The sequence below is a fragment of the Dama dama genome, chromosome 11, assembly GCF_033118175.1.
Source record: "Dama dama isolate Ldn47 chromosome 11, ASM3311817v1, whole genome shotgun sequence".
NCBI classification, from domain to species: domain Eukaryota; kingdom Metazoa; phylum Chordata; class Mammalia; order Artiodactyla; family Cervidae; genus Dama; species Dama dama.
The window spans coordinates 82,560,144-82,575,211 of record NC_083691.1 but is presented as its reverse complement, the minus strand read 5'-3'; the positions used below and the strand labels follow the sequence as shown (position 1 = coordinate 82,575,211).

Genomic DNA, 15,068 nt, shown 5'->3' with positions numbered 1-15,068 from the left:
GTGGTGAGGAGTAGGGATTACAATGGACTTTTGTCATGTATTTTATATTTTGTCTGATTATCTTTGAAGCCACGGAAGAAAAAAAAACAGCAAAAAAACTATATTATATACCCTGATGAGATATATCAATACACTCAGAAGACACTGGAATAGGATAAAGCTAGACGTGTATAAAATGCATCCATGTCCCACAGTGTTAAAATTTTGTGACTCCTAGGCTCATCACTCTTAACACTAGGTGCACTTTTAATTTGCCAATGACTTTCAAAACACAGCTTTCAGAATTGACCCAATATTCCAGAAATAGTCTGGCCAATATAAAAAATAAGACATGATCTGAAAACTAATGCTTCTCTACCCTTATTTTAATTAGTTTTAACTTCATTATAGTGTGGTTTCATATTTAGACTGTGGTTTCTGCTGGAAAATGAATGCAACAGTACTAGTTTTCTACTCCTGTCATAACAAATTACCACAAATGCAATGGCTTAAACACAAATTTATTGTCATAAAGTTCAATAGATCAGATGTTTGCCCTTGGTCTCACTTGGGTAAAATCAAAGCATTGGCAAGGTTACATTCCTTTCTACATGTTCTTGCTCATTCAGGTCGTTGGCAGAATTCAGCCCACTGCAACTCTAGCCCTGAGGTCCCCCTCCAGCGGGCTGTCAGCTAGCACTTCTAGGGGCCACTCACAGTCTTGGCTTGTGGCCTCCTTCCCCCACTGTCAATGCTAGCAACAGCAGGTAGAGTTCGTATGTTCCAAATCTTTCCTTCTCCTGTCCCCTCTCTCACTGCAGACAGGAAAGTTTCTCACTTTCAAACACGTATGTGATTAGACTGAGCCCACCTGTATAATCCACCGGGGTAATTTCCCCTTCTAAATGTCAGTAAGTTTACTCATAACTACAAAGTTCCTTTGCCATGACAATTTTATACTTACAGGTTCTGGGGATTATGACATGGATACCTTGGGGCGGGCCCAAGGGATTCTGAGAGCCATAACAGTTAATTGCATTCATTTCACATGCTATCAAAGTAATGCACAAAATTCTCCTAGCTAGGCTTCAACAGTATGTGAACTGAGAACTTCCAGTTCAAGCTGGATTTAGAAAAGACAGAGGAACCAGAGATCAAATTGCCAACATCCGCTGGATCACAGAAAAAGCAAGAGAATTCCAGAGAAACATCTACTTCTGCTTCATTGACTACGCTAAGCCTTTGACTGTGTGGATCACAACAAACTGGAAAATACTTCGAGATGAGAATACCAGACCACCTGACCTGCCTCCTATGAAACCTGTATGCAGGCCAAGAAGCAACGTTTACAACCAGACATGGAACAACAGACTGGTTCAAAATTAGGAAAGGAATACATCAAGGCTGTATATTGTCACCCTGCTTATTCAACTTCTATGCAGAGTACATCATGTGAAATACTGGGCTGGATGAAGAACAAGCTGGATGAAGCACAAACTGGAATCAAGATCACCAGGAGAAATATCAATAACCTCAGATATGAAGATGACACCATCTTTATGGCAGAAAGTGAAGAGGAACTAAAGAGCCCCTTGATGAAGTGAGAGAGAGTGAAAAAGCTGGCTTAAAACTCAACATTCAAATAACTAAGATCATAGCATCCGGTCCCATCGCTTCATGACAAATAGATGGGAAAATAATGGAAACAGTAACAGACTTGATTTTTTGGTCTCCAGAATCACTGCAGATGGTGACTGCAGCCATGAAATTAAGAGACGCTTGCTCTTTGGAAGAAGAGCTAGGACAAACCTAGGCAGCATAATAAAAAGCAGAGACATTACTTTGCCAACAAAGGTCTGTTTAGACTGCTCAGTTCAGTTCAGTCACTCAGTCGTGTCTGACTCTCTGAGATCCCATGGACTGCAGCACGCCAGGCTTCCCTGTCCATCACCAAATCCCAGAGCTTGCTCAAGCTCATGTCCATTCAATCGGTGATGCCATCCAACCATCCAATCCTCTGTCGTCCCCTTCTCCTCCCACCTTCAATCTTTCCCAGCATCAGGGTCTTTTCCAATGAGTCAGTTCTTTGCATCAGGTGGCCAAAGTACTGTAGTTTTAGCTTCAGCATCAATCCTTCCAATGAATATTCAGGACTGGTTTTCTTTAGGATTGATTGGTTTGATCTTCTTGCAGTCCAAGGGACTCTCAAGAGTCGTCCCCAACACCACAGTTCAAAAGCATCAATTCTTCAGCGCTCAGTTTTCTTTATAGTCCAGCTCTGCTATCCATACATGACTACTGGAAAAACCATAGATTTGACTAGATGGATGTTTGTTGGCAAGGTAATGTCTCTGCTTTTTAATATGCTGCCTAGGTTGCTCATAGCTTTTCTTCCAGGAGCAAGCGTCTTTTAATTTCATGGTTGCAGTCACTATCTGCAGTGGTTTTGGAGCCCAAGGGGGAAAAAAAAGTCTGTTACTGTTTCCATTGTTTCCCCATCTATTTGCCATAAAGTGATGGGACTGGATGCCATGATCTTCGTTTTTTGAATGTTGAATTTTAAGCCAGCTTCTTCACTCTCCTCTTTCATCAAGAGGCTCTTTAGTTCTTCGCTTTCTGCCATAAATGCGGTATCATCTGAGTATCTGAGGTTATTAATATTTCTCCTGGCAATCTTGACTCCAGCTTGTGCTTTATCCAGTATGACATTTCAAATGATGTACTCTGCACCTAAGTTAAATAAGCAGGGTGACAATATACAGCTTTGACGTACTCCTTTCCCAATTTGGAACTAGTCCTTTGTTCCATGTCCAGTTCTAACCGTTGCTTCTTGACCTGCATACAGATTTCTCAGGAGACAAGTCAGGTGGTCTGGTATTCCCATCTCTTGAAGAATTTTCCACAGTTTGTTGTGTTCTACTGTTTTTTTTCCAGTAGTCATGTATGGATGTGAGTGCTGGACCATAAAGAAAGCTGTGCACCAAAGAATTGATGCTTTCCAACGGTGGTGTTGTAGAAGACTCTTGACAGTCCTTTGGACTACAAGATCAAACCAGTCAATCCTACAGGAAATCAATCCTCTGTATTCATTGAAACCTGATGCTGAAACTGAAGCTCCAATATTTTGGCCACATGATGTAAAGAGCTGACTCATTAGAAAAGACCCTGATGCTGGGAAAGATTGAAGACAGAAGAAGGGGACAACAGAGGATGAGACTGTTGGATGGCATCACCAACTCTACAGAGTTGAGCAAGCTTCAGGAGTTGGTGATGGACAGGGAAGCCTGGCATGCTGCAGTCCACGGGGTCACAAAGAGTTGGACAGGATTGAGCAAGTGAACAACAACAATAGCAGATAAGTATTTGTTCTTTGGAACGCTCATAGGTTGGAATCCTTGTTCAACCACTTAACGATTGAGCAACCTTGGATAAGTTACACTGAATTACCAAATTACCCCATCTTTATTATATCTACCTTACCTAAGAATTACATAACATGTGTATTTAGCAGGAGTCCTACATACATAAATGCCCAATTAAAAGTTAGCTGTTGTTCAGTCACCCAGTCATTTCCAACTCTTTGCAACTCCACGGACTGCAGCACGCCAAGCCTCCCTGTCCCTCACCATCTCCTCAAGTTTACTTAAGTTCACATCTATCGCATCAGTGATGCCATCCAGCCATCTCATCCTCTGATGCCCTCTTCTCCCTCTGCCCTCAGTCTTTCCCAGCATCAGGGACTTTTCCAATGAGTCATCTATTCTCATCAGATGATAAAAAAGCTGGAACTTCAGCATCAGTGCTTTCAATGAGTATTCAGGGTTGATTTCCCTTAAGATTGACTGGTTTGATCTCTTTGCAGTCCAAATGTTAGCCATTTAAACTTAAATGAGGAACTTTTATCTGTTTAACTTCACCTTATTGTTTCCAACCCAGGGCCACAGCCTGTCAAGATAGTTTTTCATCTTGATTCTGTGGTCTTTAGTATTACAACTTCCTTTTAGATTTCCATTATCTTCCCCTTGATAAGCATGTTTGCTCCTTGCTCCTAGTCACAAAGTTAGGTAACGTCAAGCTGGAGAGAGTGGAGACAACTCTCCTCTGTGAAGATAACTGCATGTGAGAGACTGACTCTACTGGATGAGGTACTGAAAGAAAGCGGAGAGAAAACACAGATTCCTGCCCTTGTGGAGTTCAGAGTGTAATAATCTCTTCACAAATGAAAAAAAAAAAAGCAGGATCACTGTATAGTATCCCCCACTCTATGACAATTTAGTTCTAAATGGATAAATGAGATACATAGAAGAGATGTTAACTGCTCCATTTTATAGATTAATAAACAATCAAGGCCCAGGCCATTTTCAAAAAAAAATTTTGGCCACACTCGTGGGACCTTAGTTTCCCAACCAAGACTGAACCCACACCCCCTGCAATGAAAGTGTGTGGAGTCTTAACCCCTGGACCACCAGGAAAGTCCCTCAGGCCATTGTTAAAGGACTTACTCGGGCTTCTATAGCTAATGAAGGACAGAGTGAGGCCATGAACCTAAGTCTCTAAGCCTCCACTCCTATCCCCTCAGCACTCTTCATTCTAAGGGTATGGAAACCAAAATGGAAAAGAACTTTCTATGAACTGGAGTGGTTACACAACTGGCATACAGCTCTGCTAACCACATCTCAGAACGTGAAATGTCCAAGAAAAACGATAGCTAAAGGATGGAAGAAATTTGGGGACTTCGGTGAAAGAAGAGCTACTTCATTAGAATAAACTAAAAAAAAAAAGGGGGGGGGGGACTCTTCAACCTAGAAATACTCCATCTGCAAAAAAAAAAAAAAAATTCTGTCAAATCCAGACAGAACTAAGATTGCAAGGCACTGTTTTCTATAATCTAGTTGGCATCTTTCAAAGTCCTGTAAAAGTACTTCACAGAGTAGAAATTTATCAACCTCTATACTTTCATGAAGTAGTCAGAAATAGGCAGTCTACATACTAGTGAGTTTCTTGAAACCATAGTCATTAGGAACTAAATTGTTTTCCCACCGTTTGCAATTTCCCAGCAGAATGATGAAGGGTCTTGACCAAGAGAATATTTGTTATTCAGTCCCTCAGTCATGTCCGACTCTTTGCAACCCCAGGGACTGCGGCATGCCAGGTTTCCCTGTCCTTCACCATCTCCCGGAGCTTGCTCAAACTCATGTTCATTGAGTCGGTGACGCCATCCAACCATCTCATCTTCTGTTGTCCCCATCACCTCCCCTGTTGTCCCCATCTCCTCCCATCCTCAATCTTTGCTAGCATCAGGGTCTTTTCCAATGAGTCAGCTTTTCGCATCAGATATAAATAAATCAGATATAGTATTAAAATCCGTATTACAGCTCTATTCACTAAAAAGGGTTTGTGTGTACCACATCCTGGTTGCCTATGAGATCTGCATTTATTATGACAGGTATACAAATATACATAATTTATATATATCCAATATTAAAAGTAAAGTTCTATCATAAACTTCTTTTAAACTAGTAGTTAAATTTAACTTTGCCTGCCTTTAGAATTTGGGAGGGCTTTCATCAATGTATAGTGAGCCAAGTCTTTAAAAAACTGTCCAGACAGGTTGAAATAATTTAAATCACCAACTTGCTGGATCTTTTACTACCTGAGCTATACAACTTTTTATCTATATAAAATTCCTTTGTATTGCTGAAAGATTCTCCAAGGAGCAGCTAAATATGGATCTGAAACGGCAATGATTGAGTTGTAGTGGCCTATGGCATCCTTCCCAAGAGTCAATGCCATGACAATGCAGAGGTCTTCTCAAATGCCAAGTGCCCCACCTTTCCTGAAGATTCATGAGCATCACCAAAAGTACATATGTATTTTTTCATTTGCTAAGTAAGTCAGATGATTGTTCTCACTTTACACAGAAAGAATCTTAAGGTTTAAAGTTCCTTAAAATGACCTGCTCACGGTCACACAGCTCATTAGGGACACAGTTTTCCTAGTAAAGTCTCTCCCATTTAATGGAGCTGTTCTTTAAAATGCCTATGCTCAATCCTTTTCACCTCTAGACAGTGAGATTTTTTGTGTGACCACAAAAGTCTGGATTTTTCTCAAAGCCACACAGCTTCAGGAAAAAGAAAAGTTCTAACTCCTGTGCTTTTTTCCAAGTCTCAAAAATTAGGATCTGGTATGGTATGTCCTCAAGGTTGATCCCTGCAAGTGCAGTTTTTAAGATATCCAAATCTAATACTGAGAAGTACGAATACATTTATCCCCTTCCCTGCACCATAGCAACCCAACCCATATCCTGGGCTCATCCTCCCAACCTAACAAGTGATTGGTGACATTTGGGAATCCCATGGAAAGGACCCCTATTGCTTAGCAACGACCTCTTCAACTAGCTTTAGGTTGGGATGAAAAATTCACCTAATCCAATTTACCTAATAAGGTCTGTCACATGTGGAGGGGATGAGGGAAGAGGAAATGGATTAAGGCAGTCAAAACATCACAAAGGAAGTCAAATTTCCATCTATAAGATAAATAAGCACTACGGGTGTAACATACAGCACAATAAATACAACACTGCTGTACACTATATAGAGTAAACCATAAGAGTTCCCATCACTAGGAAAACATTTTCTAATTTTACTTTTTATGATATAATGGATATTCACCAACTTACTGTGGTATTCACTTCATGATGTAAGGCAAACCTAACACTATGGTGGTGATAATCATACTGGAATTTATAAACAACTCACAGTATACCTTGCACAATATTATATGTCAATTACAATTTAAAACTATTTTTAAAAAATAAGGATCATCACATGAGAATTCATAATGCAAAATGCTAGGTGGCCTAATCCTCTCCTTTATTCATTAAGACTGCTAAAGAAGCAAAATTACTAGGGAATACCTAACATGATCAATTTAAGAAACCTATCTGGGTAACTCAGGCAAGAATAAAACTGTTACTCAGCAACAATTTTACTTTTGAGGACAGAAAATGGGAAGTACCTGCAACAGCTGGGTAGAACTGCTCACTTGGTTTGCAAGTGTGGCTATAGGTTGGGCCTCACCTGTTGCCTGGATTTTCTGGTCAAGCTCAAGAGGTGGCTGGGACTGGATAGTACATGGGGCTGGTAGTACATGGGGCTGTAAGTTCGCTTCCCTGCCCTTGCAGAGCAGCAGGACAGCAGCCAGGACCCACAAGGCTTGTTGTTTGGGAAGCTGAATCCAGCAAGTGTGCACTGAACTCCCTGAAGCCACGGGTTTTGCTCTGCAGATGGGAAAGCCATGGGCTATGCTCTCGGTTCAAGTCCCACTGTAGGCAGAGCTACTGGATGGGCTACACAGCATCCCATGTACTCTGGTGAGGTTCCCAGGTCAGGCAGGTTGAAGACTATACTGAGCAATCACCAGGGCTATTAGCTTCTCTGCCTGTGTGCAGTGGGAGAAGCAGCTCTAAAGCTAGTATAGCTCTTTTGTTTGTTATCATTCCTTTTTTTTAAACTGAAGTATAGTTGACATTATCCCCTTACTGATTACAACAGCCCCTTTCCAAAAGTGGTAACTGCTGGGTCAAAAAAGAATCAGGAAAAATACGACGATTAAATATATTTTTTTTAAAGTTCTGTTTTTATTTTTGGCTGTGCCGTGTCTCTGCTGCTGCACGCAGGCCTTCTCTACTTGTGGCGAGCAGTGGCTACCCTTTGTCGCAGTGCCCGGGCCTCTCACTGCAGTGGCTTCTCTTGTTGTCGAGCACAGGCTCTAGGTATGTGAGCTCAGCAGCTGCGGTGCACAGGATTAGCTGCTCCGTGGCATGTGAAATCTTCCCGGACCAGGGATAGAACCTGTGTCCCCTGCATTGGCAGGTGGATTCCTATCCACTGCACCACCAGGGAGGCCCTAAAATAGTATTCTTTAGCAAATCATGTCATCTATCCTAAACTCTACATTGTATCAATGTGGAATCAGGTCTCTCCTACCTCAGTCTCTGCCCTTTCCTTTATACACAATCACATGCTCACCTGCTTCTCTCTGGAAGAGCATCATGGCCCATGACACAGTTCTAGGTTACAGACCAATCCTCCAATGTGTCATACCTGGTGGCAGGTATGTTGAGGCTGGGGCTCCAAGATGCTATCTCTGTACATTTTCTAGAATTTATAAACCATGTGGTCTTCATTCACACAAAACAGAAACAACACCCCAGAGCAGTTCTGCCTTCCTCAGAAACACAAACTAAGGAAAATAACAAGTTTTACTGATTCTGAGACTAAAATGTTTTGAACAGAAACTGTAGGAAGCAAAGGGTTATTACACAGCAGGAATAAGTACAACAGGGGACAGAACTATTTTAGTCTTTCTGGTCAAGTGGTAATTTCAGCACAAATATAAGCAGTTTACTGAGAGATATCATAGCATTAAATAAAAAATCACATGAGGCTTTTGTAGGACAAGTCTGATTTTGTGTTGGCAATAGTACTATCAGTGTTACTTATAACAGTCTAGCAAGAAAAGCTCTACCATGACTGAGGTCATTGACATTTGCATCAGTCCCACTATACTGTATTAGGCAGAAATAGTCAGGTTTTATCACGCATCACACAAGTGCCTAAAACAAAATGCATTTGCATTCTCATCTTGTAACCCAGCAAGGCTTCTCTGGTGGCTTCAGTGATAAACAATCTGCCTGCAATGGGTCTAATCCCTGGGTTGGGAAGATCCTCTGGAGAAGGAAATGGCAACTTACTCCAGTATTCTTGCCTGAAGAATTCCATGGACAGAGGAGCCTGGCAGGCTACAGTCCATGGGGTCGCAGAGTCATATATGACTGAGCAACTAAACAACAAACTAGACCTTTCTGGGACAGACCCCCCTGTCTGCCTTCTGCACGCCTCTTATTTGCAAAATAACTTGAGCCTCCTAGGCCTTCCCCAAGTTCCAAACAATAAATTTAATCAGAGAAGTGAGAAAACACAGAAACAAAGGAAAATGGTCAAGCAAGACAAAATAATGATAGTTCAGGAATTAAACGATGTCAAGGACCTTTAGTTTCCCCTCAAGAGCTATAGGTAATATTCTGAGCCATATTCTTTGAACTATTCTGCAGATAATGAAACCCTCACTAGGTGGAAAAACTGTAGGCTATCCACAAGCATGTAAACCCCAGGTGGGCTGAAACCACAAGGTTGATGATGCTGACTCTTGATTACTTCACCAGCAACCAATTGGAAGAATGCCCATAAATTGAACATATACCCTGCAACCCTCTCCCTCACCCTGTCTTTTAAAATCTTTCCCTGAAAGTCATTGGGGAGTTTGGGCTTTTTGAGCATTAGCTGCCTGGACTCTTTGCTTTGTGCCCTGCAATAAACACTGTACCTTCCTTCACCACAGCCCAGTGTCAATAGATTGGTTTTACTGTGCGTGTGAGTGGATCCAAATTTGATTTGGTAACAGTATTAAACAAAAGGCTTTCTGAAGAATTTATATATTATATATACGTTTTTGTTTCTATGTATTGTTTTCTATAAATATCAATCTCACTAAATTCCTCTTCAAGTCTTTGAAATAGCTATAGTTAGTATATGGGTGAAAAACTAAATAAAACTGGGTCAATTGAGTAAAATCGCCTCTTAACCTTCAAGGAAACTTGACTACATTCACTAATATGTCTTCCTGAAGGCTGAGACTCATTAAATCAGGGTAGTTCAAAACATAGCAGAGTCCCAGCAAAACCTGTACTGTGCAGCCAGTGCATCATTTTGGTTTAAGAACACAGACAAATTCTAGTTTCTACTCATGGAATCATCCTCTCCCCATCTCAAATGCTTGCCTAACTGCTCACGGTGCTCAAGAGCCGTCTCTTCCCTGGCCGGTGACCCACCCTGACCCGCAGGGTGACTGGAGAACAAAAGCTGACAGCCAGCATAATAAGACCATAAACCAGGTCTGGGATTACATCTGCTGGTGGGGTGCAACTAACCCACATCATCCCCACACCCTTTTCTCAACATATCTAACTAGCTACATTAAAGTGAAGTACTGCACAGGCCCTTGTTTAAACTGAAGGATTGCTGGGCCAGACCTTCTTTTTCACTGTAGTAAAAAACACATAACATAAAACCACCATTTTAACAGTTTTAAAATGTACAATTCTGTGGCACTTAGTACATTTACAATGTAGTTAACTAGTACCACTACCTAGTTCCAGAACATTTTCATTATCTCAAAGGAAATCCTATACCCACTAGCAGTTAATCTCTGTTCTTCCCATTCCCAGTCTCTGGTAACCACTATTTTTAACCATTTACCAGAGCAATTAATAGTGTGGGCTAATACGGCTAGTACTGTATGATCAAAGCAGCCTATGCTCACAGCAGTTTCCTTATGCTGTCTAAATTAGGGTGACTTTAGTTCACCTGAACTTTTTAAATGAAGCAAATCTATGCTGTAGATAACTATGGAACAATGTTCTACACTCAAAATTTTCTTCTAGAAAGAGAATATCACTGATAACTACTAAGAAGCAGTTACCCAGCAACCTATCCCTGCAGAGAACAATGTAAAAACATGAAATATAATTATTGACCCCATTCAGTCATGCTTGCCCTCATCTCTCACTTCAGTCCTAGAAAACATACTGTTTAGATAATCAAATCACTAAGATGCTGCTAAGTCTCATGCCAGCTGCAACTGCAAATAATTTTTCTTTGGTAGGGTAATCCTTCAGCAGGAAAGTAGGGATTTTAAAAGGCAGCTTATATTCCGTAACTCACTTCTACAGATTTATTATCCAATGTTTCATGGGATTTGGCTATGGAATGGAATTTCAGTATTAAAAAAATAAACTCAAAGCTACTATTTCTTTTTAAAAAATATTTAGTTATTTGGCTGTATCAGGTCTTAGTTGTGGCATGTGGGATCTAGTATCCTGACCAGGGATTGAACCCAGGAATTGGGAGCACTGAGTCTTAGCCACTGGACTACCAGGGAAGTTCCCAAGCTACTATTTCTTAGTAAGAGCAGCTGTAGAACCTGCTCTTGCATGTTCCCTTAAAAGCTGAAAGATCACGAAGGCAAGACTGTTGTTAAGGATAAGGGAAGAGGGTGTGTCGCCAAAGCGTACACAGTGGTGAACCCAAGTAAACTGTCAGAAGCATTACTGACAGCAACAAGAGGACTGACATGCCAGTGCATAAACCAGCAAGGTCCAGCCTACCACCCCAATCACATCTGAAGAATCTACTTGTCACTTTGGTGGGGAGAAAGCATTAAAAAGAATTCATATGTAAAGTCAATACTACTTAAAGCACATATAAATTAAATAAGCCCTGTCAACCATCCACAGGTTTGTCTCCTAAAATCTTAGGCACAAAATAATCTGTAACACTGACATCCATCTTAATTTTCAGAGGGCAAGGGAAGGAGACAACTATTACACAAACTCACAAGTTACCTTTTAAAATTAAGACATCTCAAAAAATAATAATAATAAATAAATAGATAAAATTAAGACATCTCAATTTTACAACAAATGTAGAAAAGTATTTATAGAAGAGGGAAAAAAGAAGCTTTGTTTATTGTAAAGTCAGGTAAACTTATGTATACAGCCCAGTACCATACATTTACAGAAGTTCATTCACAGGTTACCTTCAACATAACCTACTGGGTTCCATGATAAGGGTCTAAAATGCTTCTAGATTCAATTTAAAATTTCTACATCTAGAGGGCTAAAGGGACATTAGTCCACCGTTGTCAAAATGCAATGAGAAATGTTAATGTATGCTTCATTTCCATCAAAACTTTCTATTCAACAGCTCTTAAAACTTTTTTAAACCCCTGCATCATTTCTAAAAGGATTAAGGCAAACTGCTTTTTTGTTAAAATTCAAAATAAAGCTTTTTCAAAAGATCTAAATGGAACTGCTATATACAAATTTGTTTAAAACTCTCAGGATCAAGAGATTGGCTATTGCCAACTATAGATTTCATAGTTATTCAAGATAGATAAAACAAATTCTCCCTTCTAATAAAGATGAAAATAAAATGCCTGCATCAGTTTTCTATTATTAAAAAGCTATGAACCTGGTAACAGATGTTAAAGTATAGTCTCTCAATACCATGCTCAGTTCTTACATCTTACTTGCCTATGTATATGTTTTGTTCCTTAAAAAAGGAAAAAAAAAAACAGATCCAGTGGAGAAAGAATGTTTAATAAATGGTATTGAAACAAATAGCTATCTGTTTGGAATAAAAATAAAATTAGGTCCTTATACCTTGTACCATGTAGAAAAATACATATATTACTGATGGATTTCAGAGTAAAAAATAAAAATGCAAGTACCCCAAATTCTACATACAAATTTAGGGAGTTTAGACTCCCTAAAGCCCATCCATGGATCTCAGATTATCTAGAAGAGGAATTGTTAATTATAACTTCTATTAAAATTTCAATGCCAAATACCAGATCTGTTTTCAAGATCAAGTCACATGCAACAAATGAAGATGAACACATTAACTCATTGTTGTAACTTTATAAAATCGCCAAACTGGAACTAGAAACAGAGGCATGTCAATACAAATGGACAATGACTTAAGAAAAAAAAAAAATACACCAATTTAAATAAGTTTGAGTGCATACTGTACAAGTGTATCCATGTCTGTTAACCTTTGAGAAATATAAAATCAGCTAAATCTGTAGTACTTAAAATTTAACATATGCAATGTTATTCTCAAACTTGATTAAAATACTTAATAAATACATGTTTAATATGAATAACTGCAACATACTTAAACATCTAAACATATAATAGGAATTCTATAATATTAAAATGCAATACTTTCACCTGCATTAATCTCATACACAATGGAAAAATACTTGCAGATAATTAGCATTAAGAATGCAAATATATTTTCACTGTGGAAGAAAAATAAGATTAGAAATCATATATTTGTATAATCTACAAGAAAGTTGTAGATAGTCTACATTATGATATTCTATGTTAAAATGAAAGCAATATTTAAGTTTACAACAAATTTACTCAAGGCAAAATATTTATTACAGAACAGAATCTTAAATCAAAGCAAGGCAACATTAGATTAACCATTTTAGTTTCTTTTTTAAATGAAGTGTAGCTTTAAAATTGTAATAAAGGTAAAACATAAATTCTAACATGCTCGTCTCTTCTTATAAATGGGATGATGTAGAAAAGCAAAGCTTCAATGTATAGGGATTGGAACCATCTGTAAAATTAAAAAACAAAGTTAACAGTTTCCTTCATCAAACTTTCATGATAAAATTGAATTAGCAGAGTAAATTATTTTACTTTTTTATAGCATTTGAAGAAGGAAAATTTCTATGTAAGGTAAAGAGAAGATTACGTTCATTCATACCTACTATCAGGTAAGCTAAATGAAGGCTGGAATATTGTCCATTTTACATTCCTGTTGTTCTAAACATCATTTGACACATAGGACGCACTCATAAATTTTTTTCTTTTTTTTTTTAGTGAATTAATCATTATAGATAAACAGTATCAGGATTAGGCTTATCTAAGTCCATTTGCAAAATTCACTTTGCAGAAAATATCACCAACGGTAATCACTCTATAAAAGTTCATTCAAATATAGTTTGGGAAATGGAATAAGATTTGAATGTAAAAGAAGATATCAATTAGCTGAAAAAGTTCTAAGAGAGTTAAGTATTAAATCTGATCAACAGGGCACATAAATTTTTAAATTGCTAAAGAAAAGAAGGGGTGGTATAATACACAAATATACTTTCATTTTATACATTCTTCTTTAACTTTTCAGAACAAGCAGAGATAGTTCTTCGTCAACTGATTATGCAAAGAAATAATTATGTTATCTTAATGTACCAGAATTTTAGTGTTAAACAAATTCCTATAAAAGTATATATATCAGCAAGTATTAGCGAGACACTGCAGAAGATTAAAAAAAAACTATCTGTCTTCAAGGAGTTTATAATTCATATATTATATTTTGAATATATCTCAAATATGCATATAAAGTCTTTTAAAATCTTCCATCAAAAATTTAGCCTCACTATTTATTTTTGTGACTAAGGTAAAATGAGAGGAGGTATTCCTACTTATTAATTTTTTACTAAGAAAATTTTCAATCAAGAAAAAATATATGGATCAGTATAATGAACACCCACAAAGCTTCATTAACTGTCAACATTTGGTAGGCTTATTACTTCATCTACCTATTATTCATACGCTTTTGGGGTACTGGAATATTTTAAAGCAAATCCTAGATACGTCACTCCATCCACAAATACTTCAGTGTGTATTCTTCTTCCCCCCACTACCATTCATCATCACTCCTAATAAAACTGATATTAGTTATTCTCCTATTATTTATTTAGAAAGATAATGTTTCAACACCCTATAGATCCAGGAGCTAAGTAAATTACGTAGCACAAAGCTTCAAAAGTTAAATACTAGTATATTCTTTGCACTGTAAAAAAGAGGCCATTTACCATCATAAAGAGAGTGACACTTGATTTGATACAAATTAAAATAATGTGGGATACCATTTTTCATCTATCATATTGGTAAAAATCTAAAGTCTGCCAACACTCAGCACTGGTAAGAGAGTTGGGCAGCGGGCATTTTCATACACCACAGGTAGTAAACTCGTGTAACCTTTTCCAAGGACAATCTAGCAACATTTACCAAAACATAAACCTTTATGCTCTCTACGAGGAAACTGCCCTACAAATATAAAACATGCAACTATTAGCATGTTTATTATAGTAATAGAAAAAACACAATTAGAAACAAGCAGTATTCATCACAGGGGAAATGGATAAATCAAGTAAACTGTGGTACATCACTACTAAAAACAGCTACTCTGTGGGGGGAAAAAAAGAGGGGGGGTAGCTTTACACGTGCTGATACAGAAACAGGTCTAAGACACATTAAGTGAAAACAGCAAGGCAGGTAACAGTATGTATAGAAGAACCATTTTGTGTAAGTTTTAAAAAGGTAGATATATATACTGGGGAGGAAGAATAAAAGGAAAAGACAGAAAGGTTAGGGGTTATAGAAAGCTTTA

At 38.3% G+C, this 15,068-nt stretch overlaps 1 protein-coding gene across 3 annotated transcripts in view; it reads right to left on the bottom strand.

The window, feature by feature from the left end:
• Positions 1-11,534: 11,534 nt before the first annotated feature.
• HNRNPLL (heterogeneous nuclear ribonucleoprotein L like) overlaps positions 11,535-15,068 on the bottom strand; it is a 39,666-nt gene continuing 36,132 nt past the window's right edge. For 2 of the 3 annotated variants that reach the window (XM_061155572.1, XM_061155570.1), the window contains one exon: positions 11,535-13,229. In XM_061155572.1, the coding sequence (XP_061011555.1) occupies positions 13,174-13,229 (56 nt within the window). In that variant the 3' untranslated portion in view covers positions 11,535-13,173. Of the gene's footprint in view, positions 13,230-13,255; positions 13,826-15,068 lie in introns of those variants that run through there. The other variant, XM_061155571.1, reaches the window with a different exon arrangement.